The sequence below is a fragment of the Brassica napus genome, chromosome A2 (assembly GCF_020379485.1).
Source record: "Brassica napus cultivar Da-Ae chromosome A2, Da-Ae, whole genome shotgun sequence".
Taxonomy (NCBI): Eukaryota; Viridiplantae; Streptophyta; class Magnoliopsida; order Brassicales; family Brassicaceae; genus Brassica; species Brassica napus.
Genome location: NC_063435.1, coordinates 11513469 through 11527022, shown reverse-complemented (window position 1 = coordinate 11527022; position 13554 = coordinate 11513469). Strand labels below are relative to the sequence as shown.

Genomic DNA, 13554 nt, shown 5'->3' with positions numbered 1-13554 from the left:
AAGCCTTTGCTAAGTCTACTTTCAGTGTGATCTTTGGTTGGCCAGAGGGGATATGGTACCCTTGAATAACTTCTTAAGCTAGCAATACGTTTTCCACTAACAAGCGATCAGACACAAAGGCTGTTTGGTTAGGTAAAATCAGACCCGGCAGCGTCGATTTCAATCTCTTCGACAGCAGCCTAGTGATGAGCTTGTACTGAGTGTTTAGGCAGGCAATAGGGCGAAATTCCTGAATTTTATCAGCTCCTGGGCGCTTCGCTAATAGGATCAGAGATGTCGCGTTTAGAGAAGTCGACATGAAACAGTGGGTAAAGAAATTTCTGACCGTAGTTAGAAACTCTTGTCCAATAGACCAAGCACTTTTGAAGAATTCAACCGGAAATCCATCTGGTCCTGGCGTTTTGTTTCTTGGCATCTTGAAGAGACAGCTCTGGATCTGTTCGTTTGGGAACTCTTCGTTGAACAGGGACTGCTGCTGCGAGGAACATTTAACCACAATCAGGCTCTCGAGATATTCTGGTAACTCTGGACAAAAAGCACCCCTGATTGTGCTGAGAATAGTCTGGAAATGATCAACAGCCACTTGATGAACCTCCTCAAGGGAAGAGGTCATCGATCCATCAGGATTAGTAAGAAATTTTATGGCATTTCCAGCATTCCGAGAAGTAGTGAGGCTATGATAGTACAGAGTATTCAAATCACCCCCACACATCCATCTAATACGAGATCTTTGATAGAAAAAGCTATCCTCCGCAACCCTTAACTCTGACCAAATCCTTCGAGCTTCCACTTCATTTTGAACATTATGAGAAGACGGATCATTCAACGCCAGGAACTGCTTTGCTGTTAAGTCATCAAAAGCTACTGCCACCCTTTTTTCGATGTCACTATAGTTTTCCTTCAGTAAGGATTTCATCGGGCGTTTGAGGCTTTTTAACTTGAAACCAAAATCTTTTAAGGAATTAGCCTGCAACCCAACTTCTGACCAAGACTGCTCAACCTTTTCTAGAAATAGGGGATTCTTTAGCAGCAGGTTGAAGAATTTGAATGGACGTGTTCCAAAAGACGGTGGATCAGAAGACAGCTTGATGAAACCCGGCGTATGATCTGAAAATTCTGGCGCTTCAAACAAACAATGACTGGAAGGGAATTTGTGCAGCCAACAACCATTAATCAGACAACGATCCAGCTTCTTACCAATAGGATCAGAAGGTCTATTATTTTGCCAGGTGAAAGTTGGGCCAGACCAAGGAAGGTCAAATAATCCAATATCGGATAAATAGTCACCAAAAGCTCTCATACCCCTCGACGTCGAGATAACGCTTTTGTTTGACGTCTCACTGGGATGTAATATTTCATTAAAATCCCCCACAACCAACCATGGTTTTCCTTGGAGGCCGAAGGAGGCTGAGGTATCCCGGAGAGAAGTCCAAAGATCAATCCGGGTGTCAACTTCATTAGCCGCATACACTGCTGTATAGATGAATTCAGTGTTGTTTTCCAAAATAACTTCGCAAGTGATAGATTGCAGATCTTTGAAAAGAACTCTAACACGAGTTAGAGCTCTGAACAAGACCCAAATTTTCCCCAGTTCCGAGAATTCGTAGTTAGTCTTCACTGACCAATCCCCTCCAATAGCTGACAATATATTTTGCTTGCTTGCTACCTTAACGTGAGTTTCTAGAAGCGCCCCAAAAGATACTGGTCTAATGTACAGCCAGCTAGATAGTGGGCTATGCTTTGATGGTTCGTTTAGTCCTCGCACGTTCCAAAAAAATGTTCCTAACATTAAAATTATATGGTGGGGTGATTATCCTTCCACGCAATGGGAAGCATACCACCGAGAACTGGGGAGTTTCGGAGCTTTCTTTTCTTCTGATTACGATTTAGCAAAGCCAAAGAGGTGGGAGAAACTTCTTGAGAGACACATATTATCCTCCGGTCATTTACTTCTTCTGGAGAAGCCTCTATCTGAAGAACCTGGAACGGATTTTCGGTGAGCACAGGGTCGTCTCTGACAGAGACTCTTCCTTTCGAAGACCCTTTACTTCTGATCTCTGTGAAAGGAATTTTTCGTTGAGGAAGGTCGTTGCAAGTTTTCGGACGGACTTGAGTGTCAACAGCTGCTGACGCAGTGGGCGACACCAAGCCTCCGTGAGCAGAAGAGGGCTCAAAAGCCAAAGCTTCAAGGTTCTGATCGGGCGCTGGGATAGAGCCCTTGTTGGTTTCTGGGATACTTGCATTGTTTGACGTGGATCCTTTTTCCACAATAGATATAGGACGCCATTCTGGACCAACAGAAGAGCCTTTTTGTTTTACAGCCTGATTTTCCGAGGAAACACTCTGTTTACCTTTTTGCTTCTCCTTTTTCTTCTCTGGAGTCGGAGCAGAGGGACAAAGAGCTGCCTTGTGACCAATTTGGTTACAGATGGGGCAGAGAGGAGGTAACCAGGGGCAAATAACTTTAATAAGAAGCACATTCCCATCGTCACATTCAACTTCCACCTCTGGAGGCATGGGCTTAGTCAGATCAACGATAACCTTCACCTCTGCAGAAGAGATGCTGGTGAACGGTTTGGAGTCCACTACTCTACCCAGCGGATAACATACAGAGCTCAAACCCTCAGGAGTGATGAGATCAAAAGGTAGATTCTGTAGCGTTATCCACACCGGAGCCTTGTCTAGCGACGGCGGATTAGTGGTAAATTCTGACTTCCACTTCGTTACAAAGAAGGGAGAATCCCCTACTCGCCAAAGCTCGTGTTAGAGAATACGGTTACGCAGGGAAGGGGAAGGAATGTAGAAGAGGTAAGCATTCTTCGATAAGTGGTGGATGGTAACCCTTTTGTCCTTGCCCCATAAGTAGTTTAGAACACCCCAAATCTTACCATAAGAAGGAGCTTTTCCATAGAAAATACCAACAATGTAATCACTGTGAAGCTTGGCTCCTCTTTCAAAGACCCCATTGGAGACACGAACTCTAGGTCTACCTTCAGCAGACACAAAAACCGGGACTTCAGTGACCGGGAATCGAGCAGCAGAATGCAAGTTCTCCGCCCAATTAAATTTTTTCTCTTGAGAAGGGGTCGGATCTGGGTTGGAAGAACCTTGACCTGTAGCAGAAGGAGCGTCCACAGCCATAGGAGATGGAGAGCAATTAGCTGGTAAATCAGTAAGACCAGCCTTAATACCGACCGACGAGGCGGAGGGAGTCGTCTGGTCAGAAGGGACCAGTACCGGAGAAGCCGAGGCTTCAAGAGATGCAGAGCCGGATTTGATGGAAGGATTAGGAGGGGACGGTGGGTGGAGCTGATGTGCCGCCGGGAGGGCCGGAGGGTCTGGTGGGAGGGGAGGGGGCGGTGCTGGCGGAGCTGGCGGAGCCATCCGGGCGATGACCTAGCATGACGGAAACAAACGGAGAGCAGAGGAAATCGTCTGTGTTGTCGCTCTCGAGAGGAGAGAGAAAAACCTTCAGCAAAGATTGTCTTCAACGCCATACGGACTCAACGTCAAAGGAAGGCTTGGGCACCGCTCATCTGGCATAAAGCTGTGATTCCTAGACACGCTACAACAGCATGGCTATTCACTCTTAACAGGAATCCAACTTTCGACCGCATTGCTACTTGGAGTTCGGATGTGGAAACGGTCGGTTTGTTGTGTGGAAGCTGCAATGAAAGCAGAGATCACCTTTTTTTCACATGCTCCTTCTCCTCTGCTGTATGGAACTCTATCATGTCTACATTTGGAATAGCAGACTGGCCTTTATCATGGTCGGAGGTCTTACTCTGGCTGCCTCATGCTCCTGGTAATAACACACAAAGGATAGCTTTTCTTCAGGGCTGGCAGGCATCTGTCTATGAGCTTTGGAGAGAAAGAAACAGGCGTCTTCATGATGGCCTCACATGGCCTGCTGCTAGGGTGGTAAAACTCATCCTTTCTTCTTTGCGGGATAAATGCTCGGCGATGGAGGCTCAAGGTCTCCCAAGAGGTCCCTTGTTGGCTTCCTTTTGGTTTGACCCACCATACTGCTTTTTCTCATTCTTGATAATCTAGTTGAATATCAGCCTTTGCTGTTCCTCCCCCCTTTCTCTTATGTAACTGTTATCTTTTAGTTCTAAAGCTTGCTTGTATCCTTTATTAATATTAATGAAAATCCTTTAACAAAAAAAAAAAAATCCCTTATATATTAATTGAGAAACATTACAATATTTAAATGTAGCCACGTGTTTTTACCAGAATGAAATTTAGAGTCTTTAGAAAATATGTTGGTCCAATTAAGTATATATTATACTTTTCATTAAACTAATCATAAAATTAATTAAAGTGTACAATTAATATTTTCTTTTCTTAAATAAATAAAAGCTGCGGAATTACCAAATATGACTAATAAATATATGACAATTAATGATTCCAATAATAAAGATTTGATAACAATTTATATCTCATCCATCGTTTTTGTTTAATTTTATATTATTAAAATAAATTAAACAATCAAATTAGCTATAAAATTAAAATATAAATTTTTTCGTATATGTTATATTTTGAATTTTAAAAAACGACAAAAGTACTAAAACTGTTAAAATTAATATGTTAAAAATTAATGGTTAGTGGTTTAACATCCCCTATATATTAATAGAAAAACATTTAAAACGTTTAGAACATGTAGTTTGTTCTAATTAAAAAAAAGTGTCATGCTGAGTTGTCATGCTTGAAAATCAATTGAGAATTTTGTTAGTCCAAAATTAAATTGCTAGGGAATGTTATATTATATAGTATGTCCATTATGGTAATTAATAATTTTAAATAATGAAGATTTGCTAATAATCTGTATACTTTCTATCATTTTTGTTTAATTCTTTATTATTAAAATAAATTACACAATTACATTATCATATATTAAAATTTTAGATTTTGTGTATATGTTGTATTTTAAATTTTTCAAAACGAGTATAAATTACTAAAACTGTTAAAAGTCTCACATAATTTTTTGTATATGTTATATACGATATATAAGATTGATTGTTTTAATTTATTCATCCTAAAATGATTGCGAATAAACAAGAGCGGTCATTTAATTTAAATGTGCAAGCCAATTTATTACATAATAGTAACTGATTTCTTAGTTTTTTAATATATACTGATTATTTTATTATTTCATAATACGCAAAAAATATAAAATAAGTAATAAATATATAATATTTATTATACACAATGCGGAAATCTTAACCTAAGTATGTATCTCTTTAATAATTTTGAGTCTTAACCATTTTATAAATCTCATGCCAAAATAAAAGAAAGAAATGAGAATAAACTCAAAAATCGATATTTATATCGAGCAATAACCAAAATGACATAAAACGGAGAAAAATATCGAAGATAAATAGGATTGTCACGTGAACGTAAACTTCTCATAACCGTAATTAACTTTTAAATTCCTAAATCATGATATAAAACCGAGCTGACATAGTTTCATTGTAACCAAAATGTTAGGTTTTTATGCGATAAATAACTTTTTAACCTAAAATATTTTTAAAAATGAGATCAGTTTATTAGCAAACAAATTATATAATTAACAAAATAGTTTTTAAAAATTGTTTAAGGGCCAAAAATATTTATTCGATCAATAATATAAATTTTATTTTTGATACGGTATTTCTTAAATAATTTTCATATACATTTACCCTGCGCAAAGCGCATGTCTTATCCTAATTTATGTCAGTGTAAAACACGCGTTATGTCATTTTTTTAACGGTTGAGAAAAAGAGAGCATCTATGGAATAGTTCTTGTTCTGTGGAAATGGATCTCGTTCTGGTGATATTTTTTTTTTGTCTGTAAAACTATTTTTTGTGACAGATGTTTTTACCAATGTACTGATTCATATTTCGAAACAAACGTTACCTATGGAATGGTCTAATACTGATTCTGACAGTATTTTATAAAATTATTTTAAAATATTTTTTTAACTAGTATTCGAGGGGAATGTGCTGTGATTAAAGAGACACACGTAAAGTAGATTCTGAGTTATATCATATCATTTATCTGTGAGGTATGGAGCCAATTTAAGAAAGTTACACCTTCGTCATCAAAGCATATTCAAAGCAGTTCGATATATATACTTATATAGTATAACACGGACATGTGTATATATAGAGACTCGCCATCAAATGTGTGCATGTGTGGCCACATTGCGTCGACATTAAGGAATCTAGATTTTTGTCTGTGATAAAGAATCTGTGAAAGATGCTAAGCATGCAAGATACCCTACTTCAATCAAAACGCATCTTCTCCAAGACTCCAACATATATACACACAAAATTGTTATTATGATCAAAAATTCACAATGTATGTATATGTATAACGTATAAAGGTACATGTGTACACATGTATGCAAACGTATTCAACATATACACAGACAACGAATAAAAAGAGAACGTGTAAATGCGCACCATTGGAGTGCGCGTACTTGTTATATATTAGATTGTATAGTTCGGTCCAGCAGGTTAGCTAGAATTCGAATATAAAATAATTTTTTGAAGAGATGTTTTATTTGTCTACTTTGTAATTGTTTTGAACTTATATAAAGTAGTGTCTATGCATGCTTGTATGAACTCAAAGATCAATAAGAATAACTTTCTTATTAGTTTAAGAAACTTATTCAAAAGATCTCTAAACTCATATGTTATGCCACACTTTAACATCTCTATATATATAAAAATATAAACTCATATACACAATAGATAATAAGGTTTAGATAACTCCTAAACACTTAAAGACTTTCGTATTTCCTAATCCATAACTCGGTAGGAAATAGATAACTTGATCTTCAAGTTATTTCAAGCTTATTTCAACATTCTCCCATTTAAGTTTGAATTCATTTCCCGCTAAATCTTGAACACCAATGAGATCTCTCATTTCCTTGAATTTGATTCTTTCCAGTGCCTTAGTTAGAATGTATGTCTTTTGCTTGTCACCAGGAACATGATACACGATGATCTGACATTTCTCAACACACTCTCTGATAAAATGGTACCTTGAATGTACGTACTTGTTTCTTTCGTGAAAAACTGGGTTCTTAGTCAAAGAAATTGCATATTGATTATCGATCAGTATGGTGACCTTTTCACACGGCTGTTCCATGATCTCACTCAGAAACTCTTGGAGCCATATAGCTTGCCTTGCTGCCTTGGTCCCTGCCATGAACTCAGCCTCACACGAAGATAACACAATGTTTTCTTGCTTACACCACGTGATCAAACTTTCACTGAAGTAAAATATGTGACCAGCCGTGCTCCATCCATCATCAAGGTCGATGTTATGACTGCTATCTAAATATCCGATGAGTCTTGGTATATCAGAACGCACATGCTTAAAGACCAAACCAAGTGTAGTTGATCCTCGTAGATACCGTAGATATTTCTTCATTGCAGCTCTGTGAGACTCCTTAGGACATTGCATATAGCGACTCAAGATGTCCACACAATACGATAGGTTAGGTCTGGTATGAATCAAGTACCTGACACAATCGACACTCCTTCTGTAGCTCGTAGCATCGATGTCTTTTTCCTTCTCAGCTTTAGATAACTTTAACTCGGACTCCATCGGTGTGCGCGTCATGTTACACTTAACCATTCCGATTTCCTCCAAGATTTTAAGTGCATAACATCGTTGTTGCAGGGTTATACCATCGGCTTGTCGACTCACTTCTATTCCCAAGTAGTAGGTTAATTCACCAAGATCACTCATATCAAACCTTGATGCCATCTCCCCCTTAAACTCTGTAATAACCCTTTTACTTGTTCCCGTGATGAACAAGTCATCTACGGACACTGCCCCAGTTAAGAGGCATCTATTGACAGTCTCTCTATAAACCGATGGCTCTTTCCTGCACTTCTTGAACTGTAGCTCCATAAGGATTTGATTTAGCTTGTTGCTCCAGGCCCTTGGTTTCTGAAATCTCTATTGTAGTCTCTCCTACCTTCTTGATTGTTTTGGCTCGTTGAAACTTCATTGTTTGCATCCATTAGTTTCGTTTGATCTTCATGTGGTTCTTCATCATCGAAGATGCGTTCTTCGTAAAATTTTAAACGACCGATAATGTCTTCGAAACTAGTAGTATTAAGATCTAGAACTTTCTCGAGAGAAGCCACAATATTAATATACTTCTTTCGCGGGAGACTACCAAGGAACTACTTAACGAGTTTGGCCTCTTCGATGCTTACACCTAGAGCTGCAGATTTTGATGATATCTCAGCTAATTTCCTCCGAAAACATCGATAGTCTCGTTCTCCTTCATCTTGAGTCGATCAAACTCATTCATAAGGGTGTGTAACCTAGCTCTTTAACCTGTTCTGCTCCTACATGCCTTGTCTTGATTGCTTCCCATACTTTTTCGCAGTGCTGAGTTCTCCAGCTTGAAGAATAAGGGTTTCATGTATATATTGAAACAATAAAGCTATAGCCATTATCTCCATCTGATTGGTTCATCTTCCTCGATAGCTTCCCAGAATTTTTGGAATTTCAATGCGATCTTCATTCTCATAGACCAAACGGTGTAATTGGTTGAGCTCAACATCAGACATTGTATCGAAGGCGTTCATCCACCATGTTTTATCTTTTCAGACGCAGCAACAATATCCCCCATCGCTTCCTAAGGCTATGATACCAATTGTTGAGATTGTGAAAGTCCATGTCCAACTCTATATTGTCCCGATTATTAGTACGATACTATCAACTTTGGGCTTAACAGGCAAACCCGCATGAATTTGCTTTTGGGTTCCTTCCAAAAAAGCCTCATACTAATTAGAGTTGGACTTATCTTTATATATTAGACACTCTTTGTCTAATCTACCAATGTGGGACATAGTTTGATATCTTATATTCTCCCCTTCAAAGTAAGGATCACATTCATCTCGTGCCCCACAATTAACTTCTGGGATCTTCTGACTTAATCTCTGCTACATATCTCTCAATCATATCTCGATAGATACCATTCATATTTCGAAGGGTATTTTAGTCTTCTTGCAGATTTCTTGTCAACCTGAAACCTGTGATACCAAATGTAGAATCTATGTATGTTTGTATGAACTCAAAGATCAATAAGAATCACTCTCTTATTAGCTTAAAAAAATCACTCAAATTCTTAAACACTCACAAGATTTCTAAACTTATATGTTATGTCACATTTTGATATCTCCATATATATAAGAATTTAAAATCCTGAACCCAATAAATAATAAGGTTTAGATAACTCCTAAACAGTTAATTAAGAACTTTCTTATTTCCTAATCTATTACTCGTTAGAAAATAAATAATTCCAACTCAACGTATAAGATTTAATTCAATGACATGAGAGGTCTCAGAAACAAAAGAGATTGGTGACACGACTAGAAAATGTAACCAACAATTCAATACGACAACAAGTTGAAACTGAAAATCCTGGTGTCCCTGAGCTACAACAAGCTTGCTACGTGTTCAAATTTCCCTAGTGTTTATTAAACCATAACGAGATTGTATATTACATCAGTGATCAGTTCCTCATAGTAAACATCGGAAAAGTCTTACCGTCCCCTCTCCGGCAAGGAGTTTCACTTTAATCGTTATTGGCCAGAGGCAGAGTTGGAGGGTGAACGTTTGGCCTGGTCACTATTGATGATCGTAGAGTTTGAACATATTCTCTTCACATCGTATCTGCATATATCGAAATTGGTAACAGCGTTTACACCTCTGAATTTTATTGCAGCTATATCGTACGCCTCCGCTGCTTCTTCTTGTGTGCCTTCATTATATTAAACATAGTTGATAATTAATAAAAATGTGTATATATAATTTCTAGCTAATGTAAAAGTGGTTCATACTAAATGTGCCAAGGTACAAGTCTTTGTTTCCAGCAACTCTTCCGATCCTAGCCTGCCATCTTCCATGTTGATGATGCCTGCAAGCGATTTTACATGCATGATCACGATCCTAATCTATTTACATGCCTAAATGTACGTAATTTCTCAAACGTATATGTCCAGACCGAACCTTGTGACTCCTCTGTAAATCGAAGCTCCCCTTGAAAATCCACTGCTATTCCTATATGTGAGAAAGTCGACACAAAATGTTGGTCAAGGTGTTTGTAGGCTAAAAATAAATTATCAGTTCAAAAAAAAAAGAGTTGTTTAAGAGGATGATTGGCAAGTGCTTTAGAACTGATTTACAACATTTCTATAGCTTAATTCTTTTTTTTCAAAAACGCAAATCTGTCATGTTTTAGATTTTTTTTTTAAGTTATAGACTTTCTTTTATTTTTTTCATTTTTGGTTTTAGAAAATAAAATACCTAAAATACTCATATATATCTTGGTTTCAGAAAATTTACAACTAGATAATCAAATATTTTCAAACCTACGACCAAAATCTTACGGCGAAAATATTTACACCTACAAAAAATCTATAGCATATTTTCACAGTAAAATATTTATAGTACTAATATATAGTTCCATATATATCAAATATAAATACAAAGGAAAATCTCTTAACTAACAACAAAACTGTGATAAAAATAGCACATTTTTTTAAAAATAACATTAACTAAAGGATAAAACGATTAAATTACTCCAAAACTAAACTCTAACCCTAATTCTATCTCATAATAAGAAACCCTAAACCCTAAAAAATTCAAATATAAAATAAAACTTGAAAAAACTTTTAATTAGTTTTATTTGGATTTTTTTCTCTCATATACTAGTTTACATTGAAAATTTGAATAAAATTTTATTTTACTGCTAAGTCTGCTATCCTAAAGTATTTTTCTAAATACAATATAGCATCGAGAGGAGAGTGATTCTGAGTTTATTTACCTCCTCAACATGGCAACAAATTCTTGCCTAGTCATGTTGTTGAGTTCCTCCATCTCCTTTTCGTAATTACTCAACTGAATTGAAGAATGTAAAAAAAAACTGACATCACTATTCACCAGCAAACTCTATATCTTTCAATCAAAAGAGTCAATAAGTTCGTTAAGAAACGCATTCAGGATCTAAATATCGAAATAAATATGTTGTATTGGTGTATGTAATAATAGTAGCTAATAGTGGATGTATGGTCCACTCCACAAAAGAAACTTACAGGAAAATTTAAGTGAGTAGTAGGACCCCAATACTTCATGGCCGCTAAATCATAAGCCCTCGCAGCTTTCTCCTCATCATCATACCCTCCTGTTATAGTATTACTTAAGAGCATTATATTTATCATTTAGTAAAGTTTACAACGTTTTCAATATCACCAAATGAAAGTAAACTTAAAAGGTTGTTGCAGAATAGGTTGTTGAAATAAAGTGTTTTCGCTTACCAAGATACACTGTCATTGATCAAGAGGCGAATTTGAAAGTATATAGAAAAACCAAAAACATTATTAGTACAATTCACGAATAATAAGATTATACAATTAAATCGAAATTTAATCATTTTAAAATTTGTTTTCTAACCTTGTCTTCCCCTTCGCGACTGTCCTTCTTTCTTACAGCTATTGTCCCATAAGTGAGCTTCATATCTCCCTGTCCACCTATGTCTGTATACGTGCATATATATATATCACGTGACGTCGACACAGCAATATTTACAACTAAAACAACGCAGAAATATATATATGTGTACTTTAGTGTAGCATTCACATTGTTATATCGTGTACGTTCTTTAACAAAATAAAATTAAAAATGTCATGTAAGTTTAAGGCATCGACAATTTGATTACGTACTTTGTAACTCCACGATACTGAGAAGTTCTTTGCCCCAAACTATCAACCGACTTCCTCGTTTCCACCGGTTCCTTGGCCTGCGATTTACCGACCAAACTCTTTCTTTTCTCGTCTACCTTAACCGGTTCTTCCACCGGTACAGATACATTTAATTCGTTGATCAGATCAGAAGCAGCGCCATGGCTCATAGTCAACAATAACGTCGAGCCACTGGTGTTATAATTAGTCTCTTCGTGACTAAAGTTACTTGTATTGCTCGTACTGCCCTCTCCACTAACATAAGTATTCGAGACTGGAAATGTTGGAGTACCTTGCCCTAACCAAGATTTGAAAACCGAGACCGAACCTCCATAATCATGGCTTAGGTTGGTATCTAGGTTCGAGTATTGTGGTGTAGATACGGCTTGTTCGTAGAGAAGATAACCAGGTGGGCTTAATCTGTTAAGCATTGTAGTGCAGTTCACATTGGTTTGGTTATTGCCGCTTATAGGAGGACACTCGGTTTGATGAGAGTTGGAGAAGAAATCTTCCAGCTTTGGCACTTCTTCGTCATGATGATGATGATCATCATGATTAAGGTTAATATCATATTGCCAGACTATATAAAGAAAACAAATTAAGAATATATATTAATCGTTGCATAACCAACAACATACACTATATGTGAGCATATATACTTATAGTATATATGTGAGCATACGTATGCATAGTATATATGTGAGCATATCTATTTATAGTATATATTTGAGCATATGTGTATATATGTGTTGGGAATCCTACATCTGAACAAGCTAAAGAGAAGCATAATTAATACATTCTAAACATGACGAGCCAACTTTTCATTGTTAATTAAATGCATATGAGTTACAAAATGCATGAAACTTAACCGTATATATATACACGTACCAGGATGAGGATGATGTGTGAGAGGATCAGTGAAGAAGGGAGAACCATCCGAATTGAGAGGCATGAGAGCCTTTTGTTGATTAGTCACAACATAGTTTTCTTCGTCTTCTTCTTGAACTCTATCGGAGATTCTCAAATGAGGTGTCAAAGAAAACCCCAACCATTTGTTCATCTCTTCTCCCTTTCTCTCTCTAGATGTTTCTCTCTCTCCCATAGTTCCACAACATATGTAGGGTTTGTGTGTTTATTCAATTCGTGGTCTCATATGCGAAGGAGTCATTAAAAGACAAATATTAGAGTTACGTGGATTAAATATGACCTTTGTTTGTTATAATGTGAAAATATTATTGAAAGAAAAAAAAACAGAAACGAAGGAAAAAAAAACTAAATGTGAAAAGAAGTTTAAGACAAAACAGGTGGCGGTGAAGTTTTGTCTTCGCATGATAGAAAGGCAACAGGGAAGTTTCTTTACACATTCTTTTTCGGGCACTTGCATCTGACTTTTCTAGGCTTTCGTGCCTCTTTCCCTCAGATCTTTTAATGTTACTCTTTAATGCGATTTGGAATCTTGAGTTTCTTTCTATTTAATTTTTTGGGGCACGATTACGACGATGAAGGAAGAAACTAAGCATGGGACCGATCCGAATATGCAAAAAAATTAGGGATATTCGGATTCGTTAATTTTGATATCCGGATCCGAACTCGCGGCTTTCAGATATAAATATTAAATTAACAAATTTGATAGATCCAAATCTAAATATCCGAAAAAATTAAGCTATCTGAAACGAATCCGTCGTCGGATTTATTAATTTAATAACTCGAATAAACGTTTTCACAGCTAATTGACTAAAACGAGGATTTCAAATAGCATAAAGTTAAAATGAATTAGGATATTAGTGTATCTAAGACCAT

General features: G+C 36.7%; 2 protein-coding genes across 2 annotated transcripts; both read right to left on the bottom strand.

The window, feature by feature from the left end:
* Positions 1 to 73: 73 nt before the first annotated feature.
* Positions 74 to 3384, bottom strand: LOC125584205. The gene is made up of 3 exons (XM_048752297.1): positions 2889 to 3384; positions 1839 to 2744; positions 74 to 1680 (listed from the first exon to the last, which is right to left on the bottom strand). Exons 1-3 carry the CDS (start codon positions 3382 to 3384, stop codon positions 74 to 76), a joined length of 3009 nt encoding a protein of 1002 aa, XP_048608254.1.
* Positions 3385 to 9359: 5975 nt separating this feature from the next.
* On the bottom strand, positions 9360 to 13020 carry LOC106449641 (AP2-like ethylene-responsive transcription factor AIL1). The gene is made up of 9 exons (XM_048757360.1): positions 12643 to 13020; positions 11737 to 12334; positions 11468 to 11550; positions 11332 to 11340; positions 11110 to 11198; positions 10842 to 10915; positions 10025 to 10075; positions 9856 to 9932; positions 9360 to 9776 (listed from the first exon to the last, which is right to left on the bottom strand). Exons 1-9 carry the CDS (start codon positions 12854 to 12856, stop codon positions 9598 to 9600), a joined length of 1374 nt encoding a protein of 457 aa, XP_048613317.1. The 5' UTR covers positions 12857 to 13020; the 3' UTR covers positions 9360 to 9597.
* Between the last annotated feature and the right edge of the window lie 534 nt (positions 13021 to 13554).

What these genes read in the sequence shown, in the direction of transcription:
- LOC125584205 (XM_048752297.1), bottom strand. Translation starts at nt 3,384, where the DNA reads ATGGCTCCGCCAGCTCCGCCAGCACCGCCCCCTCCCCTCCCACCAGAC. An exon ending in TGGAAAAGCTCCTTCTTATG is followed by an intron (nt 2,745 to 2,888) that starts GTAAGATTTGGG and finishes TTTGGCGAGTAG; the next exon opens with GGGATTCTCCCTTCTTTGTA. An exon ending in AAACTCCCCAGTTCTCGGTG is followed by an intron (nt 1,681 to 1,838) that starts GTATGCTTCCCA and finishes GGGCGCTTCTAG; the next exon opens with AAACTCACGTTAAGGTAGCA.
- LOC106449641 (XM_048757360.1), bottom strand. Translation starts at nt 12,856, where the DNA reads ATGGGAGAGAGAGAAACATCTAGAGAGAGAAAGGGAGAAGAGATGAAC. An exon ending in CAGTATCGTGGAGTTACAAA is followed by an intron (nt 11,551 to 11,736) that starts GTACGTAATCAA and finishes GCACGTATACAG; the next exon opens with ACATAGGTGGACAGGGAGAT. An exon ending in TTTGTTGCCATGTTGAGGAG is followed by an intron (nt 10,076 to 10,841) that starts GTAAATAAACTC and finishes TCTCACATATAG; the next exon opens with GAATAGCAGTGGATTTTCAA.